The sequence below is a fragment of the Podarcis gaigeae genome (assembly GCF_964106915.1).
Source record: "Podarcis gaigeae genome assembly, chromosome: 5".
NCBI lineage: Eukaryota > Metazoa > Chordata > Lepidosauria > Squamata > Lacertidae > Podarcis > Podarcis gaigeae.
In genome coordinates this window covers 92300743-92327956 of record NC_139681.1, presented here as the reverse complement: position 1 = coordinate 92327956, position 27214 = coordinate 92300743, and the positions used below count along the sequence as shown (strand labels likewise).

At 44.1% G+C, this 27214-nt stretch overlaps 2 protein-coding genes across 9 annotated transcripts in view; one reads left to right on the top strand and one right to left on the bottom strand.

The window, feature by feature from the left end:
* MCF2L2 (MCF.2 cell line derived transforming sequence-like 2) overlaps positions 1–27214 on the top strand; it is a 207151-nt gene that overhangs the window by 67423 nt on the left and 112514 nt on the right. For all 6 annotated transcript variants that reach the window (XM_083739151.1, XM_083739155.1, XM_083739152.1 and 3 more), the window contains 5 exons: positions 707–898; positions 2502–2690; positions 3491–3668; positions 9816–9919; positions 11241–11329. In XM_083739151.1, the coding sequence (XP_083595277.1) occupies positions 707–898; positions 2502–2690; positions 3491–3668; positions 9816–9919; positions 11241–11329 (752 nt within the window). The remainder of the gene's footprint in view (positions 1–706; positions 899–2501; positions 2691–3490; positions 3669–9815; positions 9920–11240; positions 11330–27214) is intronic.
* On the bottom strand, positions 12940–19465 carry B3GNT5 (UDP-GlcNAc:betaGal beta-1,3-N-acetylglucosaminyltransferase 5). 3 transcript variants are annotated; one of them, XM_083739842.1, is made up of 2 exons: positions 18431–19465; positions 12940–16535 (listed from the first exon to the last, which is right to left on the bottom strand). In XM_083739842.1, the coding sequence occupies exon 2, from the start codon at positions 16228–16230 to the stop codon at positions 15097–15099; it is 1134 nt and encodes a 377-aa protein (XP_083595968.1). In that variant the 5' UTR covers positions 16231–16535; positions 18431–19465; the 3' UTR covers positions 12940–15096. The 3 variants fall into 3 exon arrangements, with proteins under 3 accessions (XP_083595968.1, XP_083595967.1, XP_083595969.1); XM_083739841.1 differs by having other exon boundaries at positions 12940–16552; positions 18450–19465; XM_083739843.1 differs by having other exon boundaries at positions 12940–16552; positions 18919–19465.

The following is a 27214-nucleotide window of genomic DNA, read 5'->3' as shown; positions in this document are numbered from 1 at the left end:
ATTTTGTTTTATAGACCTTATAAAAGCAAAGCAAGCTACAGACCTTATAAGAGCGTATCACGGATATCAGAAACTGTTTGTTTACTTTAGCGTTGTCATGATGGCTTGGCTCTGCCTGCACAGCTGGAGGCAGCAATGCTTCTCTGAATACCAGCTGCTGGAAGCCACAGGAAGCGAGGAGAGTGCTCTTGTTCATGGGTCCTGCTTGAGGGTTTTCCGCAAGCATCTAGTTGGCCACACTGAGAACAGGATGCAAGTCTAGATGTGCCCCTGGGTCTTCTTCTGTTGTTATCACTGAGAGTTGCTCGCCTGGAGGCGGTTGGAGGATGGATGGCAGCTAACAGATTGAGGTTGAATCCTGACAAGACAGAAGTCCTGTCTTTGGGGGACAGGAGGTGGGCAGGTGTGGAGGATACCCTGGTCCTGAATAGGGTAGCTGTGCCCCTGAAGGACCAGGTGTGTAGCCTGGGAGTCATTTTGGACTCACAGCTGTCCATGGAGGCGCAGGTCAATTCTGTGTCCAGGGCGGCTGTCTACCAGCTCCATCTGGTACGCAGGCTGAGACCCTACCTGCCTGCAGATTGTCTCGCCAGAGTGGTTATCTCCCCCTTGGACTACTGCCTTTGTGTCTGCTTCACCTGAACCTTATATCATAATATCTTAAACCTTTAAAAATGCTTTTCATGTTACATTTTTCTTTTCACAGGAGCCATTGGAAAAAGCCCAGTCCTTAGCGCTCCATGGAGACCAGCTGATCCAAAACAACCATTATGCAATTGACTCCATTAGACCAAAGTGTGTTGAACTCAGGCGCATCTGCGATGATTTTGCCAACGAGACCAAGAAAAAATATGATATTTTAGGGAAGTCGCTGGAATTGCACAAACAATTAGATAAGGTAAGAAGTGTGGAACTAGCAGACACAAGGGCAGGGAATGTTGATTTTTCATAGTATTTAACTGAAGGTGAACAGATTAACCTGACGGCAGCATGAAACAGGCAAGTGATGCACACCAAAGAGGCAGCCACACAAACAGAAAACACAAACCCACTGTGGGAAACCAGCGTGTTTCACAACTTCCCTGGGAGAGAACCATTTCTTTGTGAAATCAGTGGCTTCCTCTTGAAGGCTTCTCTGTACTTTAGCATTCTGGCTGGCAGTTTTTGAAATATGAAGTGCAGATGTCATATTATGCAGGTGTACTTTGAGCGGGGGAAAGGATTGGTGCCTGTGGCGTTTGCCCTCCTAGGTGTGTGACATCATACTGGGTTCATAGGGAAAGGGTTAACCAATGGGAACCCAGGGGGCAGTTAACTGTGTATGAGGTTTAAGCACAGAGGGTTTTTTTTTGGGGGGGGGGGAGAGTTAGAGTGGAGAAGACAGTTTGGAGTTAGAAGAGACAGAGAAGATAAGTCTGTGGGTTGGGCTAGTCTGGGGTGAGAGAGTGAGAGAATTTGTTAAGAGGAGTCAGTCAAACAGTTGAGATCATCAGTCAGAAGGTATTAGGAAGGTATAGGCCGGTAAAGTTAAGATACTGACAGGAATATTATCAGAGAAACCATAAACTTGTTAATGTCTGTAAAATAAACTTGGGTTTTTTTGGTTCACTTTTAACAACTGTCTGGACTCAGTGTTTTACCAGAGAGTAACTGGTTGGGGACAGTGGGGAAGCGAGCACAGTGGTGGCACAAGGATCAATAGACTGTTAAACGTCCGGGGACCCTGTGTGATCACCACAGTGCCCATCGCCTATCACACCCATTGCACTTCTCAATGAGGCCTCAGGCCCACCAAGCATTTTGTTTCCATGCCTACCCACCCCCCTCCACCATTATTATGGGATACTTCTCAGTGCTCTTTTTCTAGAAAAAGAGGCGGCAGAACTCACCGTGAACGCCTCCCTTGTTCTCTTATAATGGGAATGGCGCCCATCTGAGTGGTGCCAGAACTGAGTTCTGGTGAGTTCCAGCTGGAAAAAAAAAGCCCTGCATGTACTCTTGATTTTAATTTTTTATACCAAGAGTCACTGGTTGTGTACACACAGTACATTTAAAGCACTCCCTTCCCCCCAAAAAAGAATCCAGGGAATTGTAATTTGTTGAGGGTGCTGAGAATTGTAGCTCTGTGATGAGTAAACTACAGTTCCCCTGAGTCTTTGGGGAGCAGTGCTTTAAATGTATGGTGTGTATGCAGCCATTGTGTAGAACCAGTGAGTTGGCCCAACACATAGGTCTTGTCAGGAATAATGTGTGGAATCTGCAACACAGCAATGGTGTTGGATTGCCCCCCTGCCCTTCCCCAAAAGTGCCGCTGCTCATGTGGGGTAGCCAAAGAGGACAAAGCTCCTGCACATTTAATAGTTGCATTGAAGGTATGCACTTATTAAAGGTACAAGAGCCTCCTCCACTTTTTTCACTGGGCTGCTCTTTGCCCAGACTAGAAAGACTGAAGACTCCTTAACATTAGACGTTTTTAACAGCACACTTTTTCCTCCTTTCAGGCAAGCCAATGGTGTGAAGCTGGGATCTACCTCTTAGCTTCCCAAGCTGTAGACAAGTGTCAGTCGCAAGAGGGAGCTGAAACGGCACTTTGTGACATCGAGAGATTCCTGGAAACTGCCAAGGACCACCAGCTGTTGACTGCAAAGTTCTACAATCAGTTTGATACGATTCTGACGCCAGAGATCAAGGTAAGGGCACTGGAAGAGCCTGGCTGCTGGATCAGACCAAAGGGCCTTCCTGCTTAGGCCAGGATTCTGTTTCCCACAGTGGCCAGCTAGATGCCTCTGGGAAGCCTGCAAGCTGGACGTAAGGGCAACAGTACTTTCCCCCCTTGTGATTCTGGCATTCAAAGTCATAGGCTGCCTCCGGCCTGCCAGTATTTTGCAAGAGGGATTCAAACACATTCCGGAAATTTAGGTTTCCCCCATTAAAGTGGGTTAAAGCTCTCTGGTGCAAGAAAGTCGGAACAGCGAGGGACTGCAGGGATTCCAGTGCTTATCCAGGTTTGGTTTCCTTGGAGTGAAGGTCAATGGAGACTGTTGAGTCTTTAGGATTATTTACAAACATGTGCAACCTGAGGATAGGATGGAGGGGTTCACAGTCTTAACACCTCAACAGATCCTTCTTCCCCACTTGTTTTCCAGGGGAGCTGTAAGTTTAGCAAAGAGCAGACCAATAGCTATCCATCTCTCACACACAACTCCCACATGCCCAATTCCCCTTGGCACATTGTTCTTCCTCCTAGAAGGGGTGAGAAAAGGCTCATCCATTTGTGTCTATAGCAACAGAGCGGACCTCTGTGCATATGGTAAATAGTAGTACTTAACTGGCCAGCCAAAGCCATCAGTTTAACAAAGGAACTGGTTGGGTTGCTTTCGTCTTACAGTTCCAAAGCAGGCCTGGAAGGGGTTCAGGGTCTCATCCAGATTGACACACATACCCTCCGCCAAACCCATAACGATATTCTGCACCTGCTTTCTTCCACCAGAGCAATGCCCAAAGAGTTCTACAAAAGCTGGAAGATGTGCAAGAAATGTTTGACAAGAGGCAAGTGAGCCTGAAGAAGTTGGCAGCCAAACAGACCCGCCCAGTGCAGCCCGTTGCCCCACATCCCGAGTCGTCACCAAAGCGAGTGTCACCCAGAAGCATCCGGCCAGCCACGTTAGGTAAGGCACTGGAAAGATTTAGCCAGGTCTATCACGTTAGCATGGCACGACAAAGGGTAGGAAAGAGCCCTGTTGGAAAAAGTTACCTGTGAATTAAGAGTTGCAAGAGAACCAAACAAAAGAAACCAATTCTTTGGAAGATGGTATGGTTTTGTTGAGTATGTAAAGGATGACTCGCACCATTTGAACCCGCACCCAGCGTTCAGAAGTTTGTGGTTGGTTTGATGAAATACATATGATGATCCTCCCTCTCCCTATATGCTGTCTCTCTATACCAATGTGTAAACTCAAAACATGACTTTCCATTTTCTGTTTATTGTTGTAATGTTTAAATATGCGCCGAACAGTCCCTTTCCCCCGCTCTGATCCTGACCACTTGTTTATTGCTTTTTTTTGTACTGCAATTTTCAAACAAAATGTCTGATTAAGATTTGTAAGCTACATTGTACGACTATCCTAAATCTTTGCATTTTCTTAAAACCAATAAAAATTGCTTTTAATAATGTTAATAATAACAATAGACATTAGGTATGGCACAGAATGGGATGTTTAGTGGGCCTTCTGTCCCTTACTTTTGAATCCAAGGCTTTGAAGACATGCCTGCACTTCTGGGGGGCTGGCATTTATAAGTGATTGATTCCGCCTTTCTCCCGAGTGTAGGACCCAAGGCAGCTCGCAGCATAAATTAAAATGGACAGAGCCAAAGTACACATTATTTGTTGTATGTACTTTGGGCTCTGTCCATTTTAATTTATGCTGCGAGCCGCCTTGGGTCCCTACACTCGGGAGAAAGGCAGAATCAATCAAGCCATTTAAAATCATAAGGGGAGGAAAAGTATAGCACCCCCCGCCTCAGGAAACCCTGCCAGAACAGCCAGTTAGTGGCCAAAGACCTGTTGGAACAAAGAAGTATTTGCCTGCTGGGAAAAGGAATGTAAAGGAGGAGCTGGTATAAACCGCAGCAACCTTGTTGATGGAGTGTGAGTCTAGATAGAATGGATCCATGCACCGATATGCTGAGGCCATCTTCTGCACACCCAGTTTGCCCTTCAGCTACATTTACGATGCATGTGGAAGCAATGTCACAACTCCTTTAGCACACCACAAACACTGTTCATATGTGCTCAAGTCCATATCCACAGATTTGGGCAGTTCAGCCGCACCAATCGGCTCCCAGAAGCTGACATAGCAGCTTCGTTTTGAAGGGAAACGCAGCTGGAGTCCGTCCAGTCCTTCTAAGCATAATAAAACCCGAAGCGAGTCATATCCCATGTCCAAATATCCGGCTGCCTGTTGGATCCATCATGGCATCCCACATTGTTGGTGGTGTGCAAAAGGGAAAGAAAATCGCTTAATGAAAAGCGTCTGGAGCAAAGATGAAAGTAGAGCGAGCCAGGGGGAGATTAGCTGACTCAGGAAATGCTGCAGATGTGAATTCCATCGTTGTCTCTAGGGGAAGCCACTAGCTTCTTACAACCTTGAATGTTTATTTTAAAAACAGAAGTGAGGGAAAGACCTTCTCTTACTTTTTTTGGCTCCCTCTGTATAGGAAAGTTGTAACATATGTCAAAGTTAGGACGGGAGATTGAAACCCTGATCACCAAGGTTTCCTCTTACTCAGGGATGCTTTTATAGTATAAGTGGCCTCACTGGAGATTCCTCTTGAAATCAATAAAAAGAACAAAGCCCCCATCATTCCTGACTCCAGGAATAGCTGAATTAGCTATTACTGTATATTTATATACAACTTTTTAGCCCAGAGGTTCCCAAAGGGTTGAACAGCATTAATATGTATTTGCCAAAATAAATATACAATAAAAGTACAATATATAAAATACGTCAATCAAAATAATATAAGACAGTGGCTGCATTTTCTATGGGCAACGGTATTATTATGCTAAGTGCCTAACAGAATACTGTACAGTCTATACAGCTGCAGTGTTGTGAGTTTTGGGGGATTGTCAGGCACTGGCAAAATAATGTGAATGTTCCTTATTGGCTGTGAATGATCTCTAATACCCTGGAAATCGAACTCCCCTTTCCTGTCTAAGCAGTAAAAACAGAGATTCACTGAGCCCTCAGAACATGGCTGGGATTGGCCCGCTTCAAAGCACTACTGTTCAAACCTTATTTCCATAAGGTAAAGGCAAAGGTACCCCTGACCATTAGGTCCAGTCATGACCGACTCTGGGGTTGCGGCACTCATCTCGCTTTATTGGCCGAGGGAGCCGGCGTACAGCTTCTGGGTCATGTGGCCAGCATGACTAAGCCGCTTCTGGTGAACCAGAGCAGCACACAGAAACGCCGTTTACCTTCCCGCCGGAGCAGTACCTATTTATCTACTTGCACGTTTGAGTGTGCTTTTGAACTGCTAGGTTGGCAAGAGCAGGGATCGAGCAACGGGAGCTCACCCCATCGTGGGGATTTGAACCGCTACCTTCTGATCGGCAAGCCTTAGGCTCTGTGGTTTAACCCACAGCGCCACCCATGTCCCATATTTCCATAGACCTTACCTCAAATGTTTACAAGAGGTTGGTATGATCATTGCCTCATTGCAGGCTAATGCTGAGAGAAAGAGCAGCTTTCCTACGGCCATGCGATGAGCTCAGTGAGATATGAACCCATAGAGATTTGGGGGTCTGGTTCTTGGCCACACGACACTATCACTTTCCATTAAGCTGTGCAGATCTGCCAGTTTCATTAAGAGTCCTCATCCTATTATTGCCTATTCCCGGCAGCAAGTTCTGGGGTTCTCATATGCATCTTAGTTGGCCCCCTGTGAGAACCGAGAGCTGCACTTAGATGGGCCTATGGCCTGACCCACCAGGCTTCTCTTATGAGCTCAACTTCTGCAAACTTGGAGATTCGCTATGCCGGCCTTCTTCAACCTGGTGTCCTTCAGATGCTTTGGCTAACGAGTCCCATCATCCCAAGCCAGCATTGGAAGGTACCAGGTTGGTGCTGAAGGCTGCTTATGAATCATGCTTATCCACCTGGTAATCACCTAGCAAATGTTACAGCTGCCCAATCTCTGACCTAAGAAGTGCAGCACCATGTCCACATGATGGTCAGTGGCTACCTTTCCAACGAGATTTAGCCTGCAGCCCTATTCAGGGTTTTTTGTTGTTGTGCCTGGGAAGGTAGTCCATCTAGGAGAAGGAAAACTCTTGACTCTAACTTTCCACTGCCTTGTGGGTGGTGTTTGAAACTCCCATTGTTCTAGGCGCATTTCGCGAAAGGGAATTTCATTAGCGAAGCAGTTTCTGAGCTCTGGGCGCAGTACTGCACCTAAGATTTCAGATTAAAACTGCAGAGTGGAATGAAAGGAGGACCTTTTTCTGCCTCCCCACTTCTGGCTACTCTCTGAAGACTGGAGAAGAGACCCTCTTAAGAATATTAGGGGGTGGGCAGGAAAAGGACTAGACCATGTGAAAAATGAACATCATAGTTTAGCTGCAGTTCATTCGTTTTCAGCTTTGCATTCTTGTTATAAAAAAGTGTGCCTAGGCATTCTGTTGTTGCACCCATAACCTAGGTTTAAGGTGCCATTTAGCTCCTAGCTTTCATATCTCAGTTTCTAACACTGCTTGTGGGATAACTTCGGGAGAAGAAAAGACGAAGCAATAAACCAGGCATAAGCAAACTCCGGCCCTCCAGATGTTTGGGACTACAATTCCCACCATCCCTAGCTAACAGGACCAGTGGTCAGGGATGATGGGAAATGTAGTCCCAAACATCTGGAGGGCCAGAGTTTGCCTATGCCTGGAATAAACCCTACACAAATTCAGAGTGGAGTCCTTAAGATGGTTGGATGAAGCTTTGTACGCCTCATTCTGGCAACTCCTGCAGCCAAGCTGGAGCCAAATGTATTGCTTTGCATTCCTTTGGACCTCAGCAGTAAGGCCAAGAGAGAACTCTTGTCTGGGCAGCCCAGGACCTCCATACACACTGCCCAGGCTTGTGGTTTGACGTCACACCCAGAGGCGCATTCCATTGTCTCTCGAGACAGATGGGTGCCAACAACCACCTATGCATCACAATGGTCATAGTCCAGGAGGAACCAACATGGAACCCCCAGAGATGTTGTTGAACTACAGCTCCCATCATCATCTTTTACCCATTGATCATGCTGGTTGGGGATGATGGAGATTGTAGTTGTACAACATATGAAGGATACCATGAGGGCTCCTCCTGCAATAATTAGATGTTTCAGATAAAAGAATACATATTCCATGCTGTCATGTTGGCACAGGTACAGGGAGGGGGAAACTGGAATGGAAGGGTGGGTGATTCACAAGCGTGCTCTTGGTAGCAGGGACCAAGGACGCACCTGAGTAAGGAAAAGGCGCCATATAAAAACCAAAATGTTCATATTATTTTGATGGGCAACCTTGAGGAAGGCAAACTGGTTTCTTTCTCACCAGCATTACTGGCTGTGAAGGAGGTTTTAATTAAAGGCAACTAGGACCTGTTCTCTCTCTATCCCCCTTCATTCCTTCTATGAACATCTTTTATGCTGCCATAAAAGGTTTGCACATTTGAGCTCAAAATGCAAGACCTAAACATTCTAAATTGCTCTTCCATTCATCAAACCCTAATAATAATAATAATAATAATAATAATAATTTATTATTTGTACCCCACCCATCTGGCTGGGTCTCCCCAGCCACTCTGGGCGGTTTCCAACGAAGATGAAAGATACACTAAAATGTCACATATTAAAAACTTCCCTGAACAGGGCTGCCTTCAGATGTCTTCAGAATGTCAGGTAGCTGTTTATCGCTTTGACATCTGATGGGAGGGCGTTCCACAGGGCGGGCGCCACTACCGAGAAGGCCCTCTGCCTGGTTCCCTGTAACTTGGCCTCTTGCAGTGAGGGAACCGCCAGAAGGCCCTCAGAGCTGGACCTCAGTGTCCGGGCAGAACGATGGGGGAGGAGATGCTCCTTCAGATATACTGGACCGAGGCCGTTTAGGGCTTTAAAGGTCAGCACCAACACTTTGAATTGTGCTCGGAAACGTACTGGGAGCCAATGTAGGTCTTTCAAGACCGGTGTTATATGGTCTCGGCGGCCGCTCCCAGTCACCAGTCTAGCTGCTGCATTCTGGATTAGTTGTAGTTTCCGGGTCACCTTCAAAGGTAGCCCCACGTAGAGCGCATTGCAGTAGTCCAAGCGGGAGATAACCAGAGCATGTACCACTCTGGCGAGACAGTCTGCAGGCAGATAGGGTCTCAGCCTACGTACCAGATGGAGCTGGTAAACAGCTGCCCTGGATACAGATTTGACCTGTGCCTCCATGGACAGCTGTGAGTCCAAAATGACCCCCAGGCTGCGCACCTGGTCCTTCAGGGGCAGAGTTACCCCATTCAGGACCAGGGAATCCTCCACACCTGCCCGCCTCCTGTCCCCCAAAAACAGTACTTCTGTCTGTCTTCACTTCTAAGGCAGGGCAGTTTCTTCCAACTCCATCTGCAGACCCCTTCACTGTATTCCACCATAATCCATCCCCAAGGGCCTCCTGTTTTCGAGGGACAAGTGAAAGGAAGAGCGAACATGAACTCAGTTTTGTGCGCAAATGGGCTCAGATCCAAGTCAAACACTATATAGCTGTGTCCTCTCACCCCTTATCTGTTCAAGAATAACAATAGCTGGTTCATTTTTCTACTCTCATAGTAACTATGTTGTTTCATCCACATGGAGAACAGTTATTTCCCATGTTGTTTCTCTGTGGGTAATTTTAACCCTCCCTGCATCTCATTAATGAGAATGAGCGTCTCATACTTGGTTGGATTGAATGATCATACATGGGTGAACCAATATTTATTCAATGTGTTTCAAATTTATGCACCAAAAGTACAGCAGCTTCTAAAAAGCTCCATTCTCACCAGCTGGGACGAATGACTGTTCAAATGGCAATATAAAATACAATGTAAGAAATAAAAGCAGCAATTAAATGCAATTAAAAATCAATAGTAATATTTAATCCTGCCTTGCCACGGACCACCTAAATGAAGTTCACAGACTGCAGAGTACAAACCCCTGCTCTGAAGTGACCCAACACTTCATGGTCTTGGTTTCATGGGGGGGGACTTTTCTGGTAGTGCTGCATTTTCTGATACCATATGGGGCTTTTTGTCTTATTTCAGCTGCCAACAGGAAATCAGTAGAAATTTCTAGTCCTCCCAAATCCATCTCTGAAGCAGACTTGTCGAAAAAGAAAAGTGTAAAGAAGATGAAAGGTGGAATTAAGGTAGGAAGGTAGTTTCTTACTTTGGGTACAGTCTCCAAACAAGAAAAACCAAGTTACCACCACTATTTTTTGCTTAGTGCCTAGCTTTTTGATAAAAAGATTCATGGCAGAGTCTTAAACTCTGAAAATGTCCTAAGCCGCTTCCATCTCTCCTTGCCCCCATTCTGAGCATTAAAAGATTCTAATTTAAGGGGGCGATTTTTCAATATCACTGTCTCACAGTAAACAAAGAGGCAATCACACTTAGACCCATAAATTATGAGAGTCTCCTGTTGCTTTGTTTATCAGCTTCATTGTTCTAATCCACATGTTTCCTATCTGTGGCTTCTTCCACAGACTGTTGCGATTTTGCGAGTGGAATTCAATTCTAAAAGGCCGTTAAAAACATCTCCCAAGTGCCCTAAAATGGCGCTTGGCGCTCCTTCTGTTGCCGCTCTGCCCCGTACAACAGCTGATGAGCGGAATCGCTCACTGCTTCTGTGGTCTGCTTCACTTGTTTGCAAGCTGTTTGAGGCAAGGGAACAGCAGCAAAAAACACAGTCTCTCTGGCTCAAAATAGGACGTGGGAAGGGAGCGGGAACAGGTGAAGAAACAAAGGCTTGGAAAGCAGGAAGTCCGCAGAAATAAATTAAATCCAGGTGGAAAATGAAGAAAAGCTCTAAAACAAGTAACTGTAGAAATTAAAATTCCAAGTCCAAGGAAGAAAGTTTCTGAGATCTGTTTAAAAAAACAACACGGAATTATTTATTCAGCACTTAGAATTGGGTCATTTAGCAGCCTATGGGAGGATGGTGACGGGTTCAACCACGTCTTTTTAGGCTATAATAAAAACAGCAACAGGGAAGGGGCCATAGCTCAGCCATAGAAAAAAAACACTTTGGATGCAGAAGAGACCAGGCTCAATTTAGTGCAGAAAGGATGATGAAGCGGTGGTGACTCTGCTCGAGATCCCAAAGAGCCACTGAGAGTTGTCAGAACAGAAACCCAACAGTCTGACTTTGTATAGAACAACTTCCTATGAGCTTACAGATATTAGAAATCTTTTCCACTAGAATTCTTCATCATGAAAATCATTGTACATACCGCAACTAAAGTGTATTATCAGCATACATATGACTTCTTATTGATCTACATCACAAATAGGACATGCTACTAAGCAGGAATTTTGTAGCATGTGTGTCTCCAAGATACTGGCTGTTCTGGAGACAGACAACACTAACAAGCCACTACTGACAGCTATCCGGCTGTTATTATATAGAGCAAAGTATTGTAGATGAAAAGAAGCCTTTAGTCAGACATCTGCTTTGTGTTCATTTTCCAGATTGAAGTAATGCATGAAGCAAGTCAGGGAGGTTCCAGCAGAGTCTTAGTGATGAGTGAAAGTGAAGAAAATCTTTCCACCAGGAGGAGGTAAGGATGAAACCAATTTCTACCAGAAGAAATAATTAGTTTAAAGAAAAAATACATTTTTTGCATCAGCAAAATGTTTTGCTGATATGCTGCCTTTATATGCCGCCTTTCTGCAAAGGCCCCCAAACAGGTGATTTTACAGTATAACAGACTGTGAGTTATAACTTAGACCTGCTCTGCCAGCAGATATTTACGGCCTTTTAATGAGTATTCACAAACTTTCTTAATGCCTTGAATAACAAGCTTCTGCGCTCAAAATGGGGTAACACTGTCCACCGTTCTCTAGAGTTAAGGCAGGGAGTTGAAAGCAGCTGTAGAAGGAGCAAATGATATGGACTGTATGCATTAGCTACATTTGTTTGTAATGGTAAACCATGGCTCAGTGCTACGTAGATGAGCCTGAACAAATTCCTGCAAGTGGATTTTTGCTTGTCTTCCCTCATCCTCTCTTGGAAGAGTTAAGTTTCACTTTTACTTAGCATGTAAGAAAATAGTAAAATAATAAAATCTGTCATAAACAAATATGACTTTTTCAAATGACGTTTCTCTGGTATTTGTGACATTTAGTATTGCACAAAGCACACTGCAAAAACTGATAATCCTCTTGCATGCAAGTAAGAGTGGGAAAGATTTAATTTTGAAGTTTAACACATCTAGATTTGGTAAATTCTATACGTTATTAGTAAAAAACATCTCTTTGCCTTTGCACAACCGACTGGTAGCTTACACAGTAAAGGTGGTTAATGGTTAATTCCATTTCAGAGATGGAAACCAGATCTTTCTCCCACCACCATTCTGGAGTGCAATTTCCTAAACCAGGAAGTAAGATAATCTCTCACTAAAGGTCACATTTCTGCCACAGGACCAAGTGAAAGGACCCAGACAATGTTTTGATATACACTTTCCAGTCTGCTGGAAAGTGTATATCTCCTGATACGTGAGGACTTTAGGTATGTGCACAATTCAGTGGAAGATTGGAACCTGCTGGGGGGAAAGCAAGCCTTTAAATAGATTGAGTTACTCTATGCTTTTAAACCAGCTTAACTTAAACTGTGTTCCCAACTTGTGTGACTATGCTGAATGGCCTTAGGATCCCATCATTGCCATACGCCTTTTCAGGGCTTATGCTGGTTTAAAACAGGGGTCAGCAACCTAAGGCCCATGGGCCAGAAGCAACCCGCGGAGGTCGTTTGACCAGCCCATAATCCGCCCCCGAACCGAGTTGCCAACTCAAGCACTGCGCTAAACCGGCGCGGCGCAGGGAATCGCTTCCGCGGCACAGGGAATCGCTTCCGCGGCGCCAGAAGTCGTGTCTGTGCAGACACAGATGCTGAAAATCGTGGGCATGCATGCGATCCGGCCCATGGAGGGATCTCCACAGGACCGATCTGGCCCAGGCAAGATAAACCTTTCCGACCCCTGGTTTAAAACGCTAGCTAATCTGGGACATACCCCAGCCTATCTTCTGCTAAACCAGGTTGTGGGAGTTACCGTAAGATGGTGACCTTCCAGGTGGGCCAGAGATCCGCTGGTTCCCAATTCTGCTCATCCCAGCAGATGGAGCCTTAAGATTGTATCCTCAGTGACTTCAGATATCAAAGTAGAACACATTTACAAAATAACACAAAATTGTTTATTGAAAACAAGTATTTTACAAAACGTGATACAGAGCAAAGGTGTTATGAATAAATAGTCATTTCTGTAATTAAAAAAAAAAATCATATCAAATAGCTGCAAACCAAACAAGTAACTGCTTTAAATAAACACTTTTGTGCAACAGTGTCAAAACTAGTACCTGAAGTTACCATTCAGGCTGAAGCAATTTTACCTGTGAAGTGGAAAAATAAAAGTCTAAAAACCTTGCATCTGAAGCACTGGCAAACTCAAGAATTTCCAGTTTCAAATATATAAAGACAATCAATGTTCAGAACCCAGAAGGATAAGAAAATGTCGAGCTCTCTTTTCCTGGAAAGAGTGCCTTCATAACTTCTTTAAATTGTTAGACATTCTTCTGCAAGCTAAAGTAGTACGAAACCATCTCCATGTCCCTTTAAAGCTAGCTAATAAATACTTTTAAAAGCAGAACATACCTGCTGTAAAACACAAAACACATACAGCACTTCCAACAGTCAACGTAAGTTTTAGGTGCTAGCTATACATTAGGCCTTAAATCTTGTGGTCACTGGACTAGCACTTCAGACAAAGCAAAGGCCTGCTAACAAGACCCAAACTCTTAAGTATATTTCGACTGTTATTGGATGGCATTAAGCTAGCTGTCAATGGGATGTCTGTTTGAAACTGGTTATAGCAATATAGAAATCAAACACCAATAAAAATCCATGCTCCATTAGCCCTACATTGTATATAATTTGGATTTTAAAGCAAAGCCAGTAGCCTGGGGGAAGAGGGCGATGAGGAGAGATGGCCCAGATTCTCCCCTACCCAAACTATGCAAACCCTTTTGCCTAGAACCTTATGCGGCATGGTAGGTGCAAGCAAATAAATTCAGTTCCAACCCACCCTGTAAAACAGCACTGGGGAACATGTGCGCCTCCAGATGTTGTTGAACTACAACTTTCAACAGCTGTAGTCTAACTGGCATGGCCAATGGTTAGGGATGATGGGAGTTGTAGTCCCATATCTGGAGAGTCAGAGGTTCACCATCCCTGCTGTAAAACAGGACAGCATACAACTAAGAAACAGCTTCCACTCCCTCTTCTTTCCCCATGTCCCCCAAATTTGCTCCAGAAGTTTGAGGGAACTCTTACAACTTATTTAGGGGGCAGAGAGGAGAGGGAGGGGGAGTCCATTCTGCGGGCAAACGTTCTTGCACTAGCAGAACTTACGCATTTTCTGTTTTGGATTCAGAGACTGCAAAGTCCCTTAAAACATGAATGGGTGGGGAATTTACTCATGGATTGGTGTGTTTTACACCTTTCTGAACTTTAGAAGCCACTCTTGTGCTGTGTAATCCTACACTTTCAGATAAAACAGTGTCTCCTGCTGATTAAGTTTAACGAAAGTGAAGAGGATGATAATATATTTGCAGTGAAGACCAACTGGAAGGCGAGGAATAATTAAGTGTGTTTTTTTTTGTTCAGAGATCAGTGCTTTGGTTGCAAGATTTTACACCTTTTTTTAGTTGTTTTACAAAATTTTGAAATAGAGATTAAGTTTTTCAGGATTCATTTGAACCAGTGCTTGAAGCCAGCATGAGCACCACTTGTATAGGATCAAGGTTTCTAAAGTTAGGACTGAATTATCACTGTGATGGACTGTGATGGTAGTGGTAACAGGCATAGTGCCATTGGATTGATAAGACATACAGCATTGGAGTGGGGGAGAAAACATTATTTAACTAGTACATCAATACTTTCATCATTGCATTTATCTGAGCTGCCTACTTTACCTGCTCTTTCCAAATCGTATTATAAACAGAAGATGTACATGGTTTTCAAATAATCTGATTTCCAAATTCAATTCCATATGGTAATTACAGCTAGTTTAGAATTGGAAGTGTAAACATACAGTTTTCAGCAATATCTAGCCAGTTCTTTAAGTCTCTTGGACAAATACACTCTAACATATGGGAGCAAATGGTTCAATAGAGCCAAGAAAACTTTGTTGAAGCCATTAGATTAGTGTGGGATATAGGCAAACATTCACATTTAAAGTTTTCACATAATATTTTATGTTCATTTTTCATGTGTCAAGGGAGAAAAGAGCTGGAGATTTCAGATTTTTGGCTCAACAAGTCTATTCAAGTATTAGGAAAATGCAGCAACACAGGGATATGTGTCCTGATAGTCTAATCTGCAAAGAAGCATAACATTAACCATTCTACAATATATTTTACCCAAAACTCCAGAGGAAATGTTTTTCACTTTTGGATCCGTAGCCTGCTTCCAAAGGTAGCGAAGGTCTTCTACATGTCCATGAGAAGTCATCATTTTGTTGTAAATGCATGGGTGATATGGAGCCCTCCCTTCCCCAGAAAAAAAGGGATGGTGTTGTGGTTCAATTCCCATTTTGTTGGCACAGAGACCCATGAAAACATCATCGATGTAAAGGCTTGAATTAAGAGTCTGCGAGGCTGCATATACTTTAGCTGCTACGTCACTCGATATTACATACGCAGCTCCTGCTGTGTAATCCGGATACGCAGGCCAGGGATACATTTCATAGGGAACGTAGTATTTGCTTTTCTTGTCTCTTATGGGAGGTGCTCCACGATGGACACGTCCAATCCAAAAATTCTGAACACCAACTTGTGCTAAATTTTGGAGGTATGCAACAAGATTTGGCATGTGGATGAAAATGTCATCATCTGCTGACATAACAAACTTGGCGTGAGGACAGAACTTATTTACCCAGCTAAACTGCATGAGTAATTTGTGGGTAAGGTTGTAGAAAGTATCTAAGAAGTCTCCTTGAATCAGGTCGCCGTAAAACTTGTCTTCTGTTTGAAGCCTCATTTGCATATAGTCTCTGTCTGTAAGGTTTCTTGGCTGCCCCAACACAAACAGGGTCTTTATGTTGGCCTGAAGATAGTAACGGACGTACCTTTCATTACCCCACGTTTTCCGAATAGAGTCTCTCCGGTGACGGTTCTCAGGTGAAGACTTCACAAGCAGCAGCAGCAGAACATCTTGCTTCTGACATTTCTCCTTGTGGTTGATCAAGTATTGACAGCCTGCTACCCTATCCAAGTCCTTACTGATAGATAAGCTTTCATTCACAAAATCATAGCTATTTATGAGGTATCTATAAGAGTAAGACTTCATGTGGCTCACAATACTATTGTCAAGTGGTCCCCAAAAAACCATGAGAGACAGCACAAAACAAGTGGCAAATAGCTGTACAAATTGGCATTTTCTTACTCTTCTATGATTAATGTACATTCTGATGCACTCTTCTTATGTCCAACTACAGTTAAGGATCTTTATTTTTAAACAGAGTTCTTGTTTTCGCAAAAGAGTTCACAGTCTCTGCTTCAGGGGAAGTGTTCATCGTAGATGAATATTTATTTTGGACAGCAGCCTTAATAAAATCCTCATACGCCAACTTTTATAAGTCATCTTGCTTCAAAAGTTGTTTTGCTGGAATGGAAGGTGTGAAGTAGAGTCTGGACAACAGCACCTCAGGCTGAATATAGTCTTTGCTCTGCTGCATCTTTAGCTGATCAAAGAATTACCTTGCATTTGTTCTCACGGCTTAAGACATCTGCAAAATATACGAAAGAAAATACTTTAGCCAAATGTTATTACATTTTAAATCACAGTTATAATCCCAGAGAAGACCCCTAAAAATACAAAAACGCAACAGGTGAAGGATAATTACTCAAATTTTGGACTTATTTGTATCAAACAGACACTTCCACTTCCCCATGCATGGCTGGATTCCATGCCATTCCAGAAACCAGGGGTGGGGAACTTGTGGTCCTCCAAAGGTTGCTAGACTACAACTTACATCATACCTGACCGCTGGCCATGCGGGCTGGGGTTGATGGAAATTGGGGAATCAAACATCAAACTGCTGCAGTCATACGTTCTTGACTATCTGATATGCAGTAATCAAGTACACAGAATTTCATCGCATTACAGAACATTTATATTGAAGTTCAATGGTTCACTTCAGACAAATTCTCATTAATTCTTAATAGTTCTCCTTGGCAAGTCAATATTATCCCAATATTGCAGATAGGGGGAGCAGAAAGAGCAGCTTGCCCAAGCTTGCAGACCAGCCTGGATCTCAGAAGGAAATATCTTCAAACACCTATCATTGCTTTAGCTCTGCAAACCCTCCTCCAAATGATATATAAGTGCACATATATTAAAGCGTTCTGCAGCCTTTCTGCAGATCACCTGAATGGAGCTCAGAGCAGTGTTTTGAGAACCTCTGGTCTAGAAAGAATAGGCGCTCATTCTTTGCTAATTTACAAGACCAGTTTACACCATTTTCACGAATAAGACATGTAGTATTTAAATGATATTCTGACATTGTCGAGACAATGAAAAATGAAGTATTCCTGGTATGTACATTTCTTTGCCAACTTTCAGCCTTACATGGCGTTTTGAGTGTAGGGCTCGGCGATACCAGCTTTTCATCATCACCAGCCAAACATCGCAATCTGGCAATATACCAAATTTCTCCCTCTGTGCAGTATGAGGGCAGAATGGTATGGTGGTTTCACCAGCGATATACTGCTGAGTGAAGCCAACATCACTGTCTGCTCCTCATACCAGTCCTGGGTGATAAAATGTTGATGTATCGTCCAGGCCTATTTGAGTGTATGTGTAATTTCAAGGGAAACCTGACAGCATGCTGGAAAAATGCAAGTAGTATTTCTCAACCCGTGGACATATTAACAGGCACTCCAGAAATTAAAATATCCATGTGTCAGGTACTCTGCTATCCTATTCAGCATGCACCCATAAAAGCTTTTTCAGTACAGGACTTAAATCTGAGGAGGGGGCGGGAAGATTGCCTCAAGCAGATGTTTACAAGGAAAAGAAAGAAATAGCATCTTTCATAAGGCTGCATTAAAAAAAAATCTTCAATTGTCCCAATGTAATTCTACAGTGGTTGAGTCATTAAAATGAGATTTAGTAGATCCAGAACTTGCAGAAACCAGCAGAAGTACTTAGGTTTCTGGTCACGAAGCATTAAAAATGGCCCTGTACTGAGAAAGAACGTGGTTTTTGTTTGTGCCATAGTTTGCTGTTTAATTACAAACACCGTCTGTATGTTTGGATGCAATGGAGGTCATAAATGGAGCTAAACCCTTGTGCTGTCTTCAGCCGGCCCTCTGCTCCCCAAAATCAGACGCCCTGTGCTTCAACAGGGGACAACTGTCCCCCCAACTGTGACCTCCTAGGAAAATTCATCCCTTCCCAGGCCTATTAGGATTAAAATCTGTTGAGTGGAGTCCCAAATGGGTTGTCTAAAATGAATTTATCTGAAGGCAGCAGGGCTGTTAACCTATGTGGGCAGGGATGCTTTTATTAATTTTTCCTCTTGGTTTTAATGTACTTATGTGTGTTGGGGGACGGGACTGGGGGTTCTGTCTGGTTGTTTTGGGTTGCCTTGGGCAAGATTAACTAACTAAATAACAGAATACCTAAAAGCAGGAAGCCCAGTGTGGTAAGCAAGGAACTCTTTCTTTGCCCAGGGTGCAGCTCTAAGATACCATTTGAAGCCAATGGCTAGCAAGAGATTTGGTTGTTTAAAAGGCACATATAAAAGCCAGCCTTCTGTGTGAGGACTGGGGACAGTGGCCTCAGGGGCGAAGAGGTGACAGCAATGCCCCCGTCTCTCCTAAATTTCCCTCAGGCTGCCGGAGGAGAGACGCACTTCAGTGAGAAGGGCTGAGGCGGCCATAACGCTTTCTGAGGAGAAACAGTCGCCTGCCTGCTTCCATAAACAGTCCAAGTGGGGGAGGGGAAAGAAAAGTGAAATTTGAATCTCAGGCCCTTCTTCCATCTCCATTGCATGCGCTAGCTCTTCAAAAAAAAGCAGCATTTGTTCAGACACAGGAAGCATGTTCATAGCCGCCGCCACCCACAAAAACAAGAGCCTTTTATTACCACACCTGAAGGTAATCACAAGGCAGGCAGACAAGCGTTTTCTTCACTCATTCTCCACACTGCAAGATCTGATCTCTATCACTACCCAGTTTTTCCCAAATGAAGCATAAAGCACTGTACTGTGACAATTTGAAAAATAACATCTATAAAGCACCATGCTAACTTTATTGCTAATCACCCTATCAGACTGATTGCTACGTCACAAGGCCAGAAATTTAATAAAGCAGTCGCCTCTGAAATAGCAGTTTCACTATAATCTGTTTGCTAGGGTCCAGTTAAAGCTACTTTTGGTCTCCATTTGGGTCCATGAGAGGCCCTAACTACCATTTCAGAGTGAGTGTGCCTGTGTGTGAGATAGGCAAGATAGACAGGGGACTCTATTCCTCTGCCCTCTCAGTGTTTTAAACCACTTTGACTTTGAATATATCTCATGATCAGGACTCCGATCCCCCTGCCTAAAAAACCACAAAAGCCCCTTAACAAATATGAAAGCAGAAGTCATGCAAAACAGCATTGTACGTGTGTAACCACTGTCCCGTCAGTGAAGCTCAGGGCTACCAACCGAAACAACCTGCAAGTCACTGACCGCACTGTGGCTTGGTAATGTGGTGAAGCAGGAATCCACACCTGTATTACTCTTCCCCAAAACCTGAGGCAATGTGAAAGAGCCCTTTGTGACAGGAGAAACAAAACTAGAAAGAAATACAGGGGGAAAGCCTGTCTTCCTATAAGCCAAAGCTGCAGAACTCTCAGCCTCACGGTGGCTAGAAACACAATTTTGAATTTAAAAGCAATGCACAGCAACTACTGTATTGTGCATTAGAGTGCATATTCGATGTACAAGCAGGGCAGGCTTACAGCCAGGCATCTCTGGTTTCCAACTTTCTTTCTTTTTTGCCATGCCCCGCCTAAGCATCTCTAAAATCCCCGTGACACATAATACTTAATATTCAAAAAGTGAACTCCTGTTCATGTGGAGGAATCCTAAAAGGCCATTAACTTGGTTTAACTCATTCACGAATTGCCCCCATGTTGGGTGTGTGCCCCACGTTGGGAACCACAACTCTAGGCCAAATTAAAGAGTTCAGCTTGGTCTCCTCTCACAAGTAATTCACAAATTCCTGTACAGTAGTTGTTTGGAACGTTATCTGTGAAGTAGTTTAATTAAACCATGGGTGGCCAACCCATAACAGACAAGCATTATATTCCAAATAATATTCATCACAGCTGTTATTTAACCATTCCTCGGTAGAGGTTTAGCAAGAAAGGGAATTGCTTGCAGAACTTGCAACAGCCAAAATGCCTTATAATTTCAGATTTATAGTAAGAGGAGTACAGGATCTTTGTCTCGGTTCAAAGAAATTCAGGCATCGTGTGAGATGCAGCTGGCCTGAAGCAGTCTTGAGGTGCTCCAGCTGAACACAACCAGCACATGGTATTTACCCTCCTAGCGGAAAGGGAACCGTTTGGTTTTTTTTCCTGGTAGATGGCCTGTGCTATGATTAACAACTTAGACAGACGTAGCCAAGGTTTGCAGCTTGTGGTGTGCAACAGGAGGGAGAAAAGCTGCAGAAGCAGTTTTTTTTAACACAATTGAAATCAGCACTTTCCGCAGCACGAGTCAAGCTCTATTATTTTGGTTACATAAAATTACACAAACAAATGAAACACTCAGCAACTGCCTAGACAAGGTTCGTTTCAGCCTGCATGCTAAAAAAAATAAATGCTAGAAAGCAGCCCTAAGTTATTGGGGGGCTGGGGCGGAAAGAGAAGCAACGTTATTTTGCCCAATCTATCTGGATTGCCAGGGTAACTCTCTTCTTATCCCAGTTGCTAATTAATTAAACAAGTTCATCTTCCAGTGATGCTCACCCCCACCCAATTTTTTCTGCCAACAAGCCCCTACAATTCTCAGAAGATTTAGGGGAATGTTGTGGGCTAGGGAGCATATTCAGTTCTTGTGGGGCACTGGCCAAGCCTTCAGGGCCTCAGATCTAGCACATCTCAGAACACTGTTTGAAAACCACTGTCAGATTCCCTTCTTAACACAGCGCAGGCAAGTACCAGTTATTTCAGCTGCATGCTACTGTTGTGGTATACTTCTACTCAAGCACTCGTGGTTTTTACATCCTTCCCCAAAATGGCGCATCTCCACACTACAAGTCATGCTGATGACTAGTGCCAGCAAAGTAGGACATTAATAAGCACAAAATCCATTGTGATTTTACTCCTCATGCCCAATAACAATGCATCTTGGAAGGCCCAAATAATCCCAACACTAGGATCCCAGCAGCTCTCCAAATAACTCTTGATGGTATACCTAGGATTCTCCCATATTTATACTCGCAATGCAGCAGGGGAGATTGGGCTGGAAGATAAGCTTTCTGACCATGAAACTTGTTGAGGGTAACTAAACGTGCATGGAGGGTTTGGGGGAACCAGGAGGCAGAGAAGGAAATGGAAAGGCGTAATGACAAAAGGTTTGCTCAGATTTTCTTCTGGCAACAAGTAGTCTTTTTTTAAAATGTAAGAACTGCCCTACTAGATCAGACTAAAGATCTTGCCTAATCCAGAATTCTCCCTCTAGGCAGTCAAGGCAGCTTGCCCATTTATCCCCAGGAGAGGTATAAACGATTATCAGTTTGGACTACATGCATCAATTCAAAACAAAGTTAGAAATGCTGGTACTTTTTAATCTCCACCCTTCCTCCAAGGATGACACGGGTAGCAAAGAGAGGGCTCTAATATTTAAAGTGTTCAGAATGCCATCCTAGTGGCATTTATTGGAGAACGCTCTTTTTCTTGCAGGAGTTGTATAAGCTGTTCTTTAAATAGAGAGTAAGAATAGTGAAAATGTCTTAAATCAGAAATATGAAAGTTCTACGGCAATGCACATTCACTATTTCTTGTTAAAATATTTTCAGTGCTTACACTTAAGCGCATACTTTATTGCCAAAAGCAAAGATTTTTTTCCCCCCAGGTGTTCGGATTCCAGTTATAATTAAAGGGCTTTTTAATGAAATATGTACACACGCCCAGTTTCTAGTCCATTACAAACATCCCTTTGGTACAAGTTGTACTTCAATCACAAAAAAATACACCCTCTGATCAAAAGTACAATATTTCATTAAATATCGGGCTGAGCTTTGTTGCCTTTGCAAATGCACTGTGTCATGCAACAGTTACGCAAGTGTCAGGGCATGGAAAGCTTCTGTATGTAACAATTTCTGACAGCGTGCCTTGCATCCAGGTGGATTAATGGAATAGTAATGTAATGACGGAGGGACGCAGGTGGCGCTGTGGGTTAAAGCCTCAGCACCTAGGACTTGCCGATCGAAAGGTCGGCGGTTCGAATCCCTGCGGCGGGGTGCGCTCCCGCTGCTCGGTCCCAGCGCCTGCCAACCTAGCAGTTCGAAAGCACCTCCGGGTGCAAGTAGATAAATAGGGACCGCTTACCAGCGGGAAGGTAAACGGCGTTTCCGTGTGCGGCTCTGGCTCGCCAGAGCAGCGATGTCACGCTGGCCACGTGACCCGGAAGTGTCTCCGGACAGCGCTGGCCCCTGGCCCCTTGAGTGAGATGGGCGCACAACCCCAGAGTCTGTCAAGACTGGCCCGTACGGGCAGGGGTACCTTTACCTTTACCTTAATGTAATGACACATGAAGGAAACCATGAGAAAACTGTCAAGGTAGAAGTGGTTTTTAAAGTCTTTTAAAGTGTAAGTGTAGAAAGCCACAAGGCACACAATGTGCAATTCCAGGAAGCAAGTCCGATTTGAAAAGGCTTCACTTCCTCCCTTGCACTCCCTATAACCTTTAAAACTATCAGTTTTCATCCTCACACCATTGACTGATGCATTTTTGTGCCCTCAATGTGCAACCTTTTATACATCTTGAAGAATGGAATATTACCCACCCCCTATTTGACCTTTCTGGATGCTTCTCCCAATTTGCCCAAGCAGTCACCTACTGACTGTGTAACTGAGTACCTGAGTGGGATTACCATGCAAGCTGGTTTGCATATTACTCTTGCATTAAAATGTGCAATGCAAGACTGGAAGCTAGACTTTGCCCCAGAGCGTAATCTGAAGGCAAATGAGGCAACCAGCTTGCTAATGGTAAGCAGTGCCTGGACAGGTGACTGCCTGGATTACCATATGTGGTGTCTTGGGTTCCACAACAGAAGAAAGCCTGGATATAAATTTAAGAAATTAACAAATTCATGCTGAATGGTTTAACACAGAAAACTAGATTCCATAGTGTTTTATTTGACACCTTTACTTCAAAAGTGTCTTCAGACGAAAAAGGTTGCAATATAGTTTATAGTTTTCAGGTTTCTAATGTCCGCAACCCCATCCCAGGGTCGTCTCTGTGTGTCTCTCACACATTAGCCACACATTTAGCCATCTATAGAAGCATTACTCAACCAGCCCTAGCTTCACTCCTCAGCACTTATTTTTACATGAGCATGTGATGGTCACAGGAAAAAGTTAGTCAGTGTTAACACCCATTACATACCAAGCTGCTGGCATACACCCACTTCTGTGTGCGGAGCTCAGCTTTTACAGCACATTGAAACTTGCAAGCCTAGCTTGTGTCTTCTGGCCTACAGATTACTTCACTGGTGCCTTAGCTCAGAACAAACTTTGCCTGTGGAAAACAGCAGATTCGCTCAACCTGGACATCAAATGAACCTCAACGATACCAGCCAGTTGCAGGCCCACCCGCTGGGCACTAAATGAAGGCTGCTGGCCAGATTTTTTCTTAGAACTACAGCTTTGGAACAAAAAGCACACGTAGCCAGTAATTGACAAACAAAGCATCCTATAAGCCTCCCATAGCTCAGTTTTAGAGCTTTGCAAGCAGGGATGAAACACAGCACCTCCAGTTAGAAGGATCAGTTAGGTGTCAAGAAAGAGCCAATATTGAACCACTAACGTCTCACATCAAACGAAACTGATCTGTAGAAAACAACCTGAAAAAAGAGACAAACGACGTACAGTGGTATCTCTGGTTGCAAACAGGATCCGTTCCAGAGGCCCGTTCGCAACCTGAAAAGAACGCAACCCGTGTCTGCACGGGTCGCAATTTGCCACTTCTGCGCATGTGCATGACATCATTTTGCGCGTCTGTGCATGCACGAGCGGCAAAACCCAGAAGCAACCCTTTCCGATACTTCCGGGTCGCCGCGGGACGCAACCTGAAGCAAACATAACATGAGGTATGACTGTACAAAAGTAAACTAAGAAATCTTTAATAAAAAAAATTTAAAAAATAAATAGAGCCAATATTGGATCGAGCCAATAACACATCTTGTCTGGCATCCTGTTCCATGGGTCTCCAAAAGCATTATTACTTCAAGCTGTGAAGGCAGAGCTTGGTAGACATGGTAGCCAACAGTCTTTGAGTGCCCTCTCCTCCATGAATTTGTCTAATCCTCTTTTAAAGCCATTTAGGTCGGTGACTGTCTCCTGGGTGAGGGAGTTCCATAGTTTAACCATGCTCTGAATGGAGAAGTGCTTTCATGGACCTGTCCTGAATCATCCCAACATTCAGCTGCAAGGCTTCTACCCAAGAGTTATTGCCAGTAGATACTACTGGGCTGGTTGGACCAACAGACTGACTCGATACAAAGCCTGAAAAACAAAACTACATTACAATCAAACTTACACTACTTGGCAAATAGCTTTTAGGTGTTTTTAAAACTCAAATAGCTAGAGCACACTATAGTGTATAGGCGCACAACTTGATATCTGGAGCTACTCGTACAACAATAGGCTTACTTTCGCTTCTGTCATTTGCTGCACTTTCAGCATGCATTAGTTTTGTTTTGTAAAGGCCATTCACTTATCCAGTTTGTAACTGGAACAGTTATCTAGGCCAGGAGAGGAGAATGAAGAATCTCTTTGTCCCTCAAGTTTCTCCCTGTTCCATAGCTCAGATAGACACAAGACTTGAGTTCTCTGTAAACTGAAAATTTGGAGGATGGATTTGTGTGCATTGCTGACCAAAGCAGAAGCAGACCTGTGAGTCTTTGTGGAGGCTGCAATAAGAGACTGGCAACATTTGCATATCACAGCAAGCCATGGTTAGTGGGTTGCCATGAATGCACAGATTGCTTCACTCCTCCCTGCTAGCAAGAACGATCACCCAGCAACAAACCCTGGTTTACCTGTTATGTCCAAGCCAGTAATTGTGACTGGTTTCATTCAAACACACTGCCATTCAGATGAACAATTGGTAAGCCATGAACAAACCTTTAGGTCATGTTTTATTTGGAGCGAAGCATACCCCCCCCCCCCCAATTTGGACACAGGATCCAAGGATTGGGGCTTACCATGACATGCAAAAAGCAGCCAGCATGTAGGATGCAATGTCAGATAGCCATGCCAATATGAAGAATCCTCCAAAGAGTGTTTCACACATGAGTTTCATCATATGCAGCAGTGTGTTCATGAGTAGGAAAGAGCAGGCTGGAATCATGTAGAAACTGTTGTGTGAACCGGCCTACAGGAAATATGCATACTGAAAATGATTGAACTGTAGATGCAGCAAATCCAAGCTGGCTTTAAGACAAGCCACCCAACAGTTACTTAAGAGGCCTTTTTAGTTTGCAAACCTGTCCCAAAAGGGAATTCAGCCCAATTCCATTTGATAACAGAAAGTTGCCCAGCAACCAAGGTCAATTTTCATTGACTCATTTTCTAAGGTTGTGGGGTGGGGAGGCCTGATTATCAGTAGTTCAGGAAAGCAAGGAACAGTTAATTATACCAAAAGTTTTCAATCCACAAAACAAGTGGCAGCTACCAATTACGGTACATAACTAGATAGTTCCTGATGCACCCAGCTCCATGCTGTTCGTAACCCAATGTCAAGCATACAGTGCAGCTTGAGACTTGCTTTCTTTTCCTTTCCAAGACATCAGAGCGCTGAACAGGCAGAAGAGAAAATATAATTACACACCACCCCAATCACCACGAGCAGTGCGAAATTCCAGGGGTTGCAGGCATGCTTCCCAGGATTTGTGTTCCCTTTGGGGACAATGTGGCACTACAGAGACTATGGTTTCATATGGTTTTATTTACACATATATGCAGCCTGCACCTGGGTGGAGGGATTGTGGAGCATTCACATCCCCCTTAATGGCAGCGTTAAATCCAAAGGACAGCAAAAAGCCATCCACTGTGTCTCTTAGTTCAAGCCTGTCATCCCACTAGTACCCAGCAAAGGAGGGCCCCGGGGCCCCAATCACCCTTGCCTGGCAGCCTTGCCCTATGTTGATTTATTGTTGAACCCGCACCCATCTGGCTGGGTTTCCCAAGCCACTCCCAACAGAATGAAAAGCATAGTAAAACATCAAACATTAAAAACTTCCCTAAACAGGGCTGCCTTCAGATGTCTTGTAAAAGTCAGATAATTGTTTATTTCCTTGACATGTGATGCGAGGGCGTTCCATAGGGCGGGCGCCACCACCAAGAAGGCCCTCTGCCTGGTTCCCTGTAGCTTCACTTCTCGCAGGGAGGGAACCACCTGAAGACCCTCGGAGCTGGACCTCAGTGTCTGGGCTGGTGGTTTCCTTAATGGACCATCACCGACTTTGTCCTCCACTAATTGCCCATTCACCTGACTCTGCCGAGGTGGCTTGACTCCTCAGCATAACTAAATCCAGGGGCTTTCCCAAAGTTTAATCAAACCTCGATTAATTTGAACTTTTACTAAATCCAGGAATTATGGGGTGAACCAACCAATTCATAACAGTACCTTTCATCTCTATGATGGGGATTTCTTGCAAGGAAAGTCTGCAGTCTCTTTTCCATGCCATGCTCCTTACAGAGATGCAAAGTCCACCCCTTGCCACCCCATTAGGAGTGCACACTTTGCTTCCTCTTAACAGCTGCATGCAAGGAAGCCACTGCTATACTCATGAAATTTGTAATCTACAGCCTAGGAACAAATACTTAAAATCAATGAGGCACATCCGTGGCCATGCAAGGACTGGATTCCAGATCGACTACGCCAGGGATGAGGAACATGTGGTCCTCCAGATACTATTGGATTCCAGTTCATATCAGCCCCGAGCAGCATAGCCAATGATCAAGGAAGGACAAGAGCTGCAGTCTAGCAGCAGCTAGAGAGCCATGGGCTCCCACTCTGTGTTAAATGCAGTTGTTTAGCCACTATCTTTTGTACTGGGAATGCAGAAGTATCCAAGCATCTCCCAGCTTCCCTTTATCTTACTCAATAAGCAAGAGAGCTTCTTATTACCACACCACACCAAATCTCTTAGCAAAGCTACAACGT

What these genes read in the sequence shown, in the direction of transcription:
- B3GNT5 (XM_083739842.1), bottom strand. Translation starts at nt 16,230, where the DNA reads ATGTACATTAATCATAGAAGAGTAAGAAAATGCCAATTTGTACAGCTA.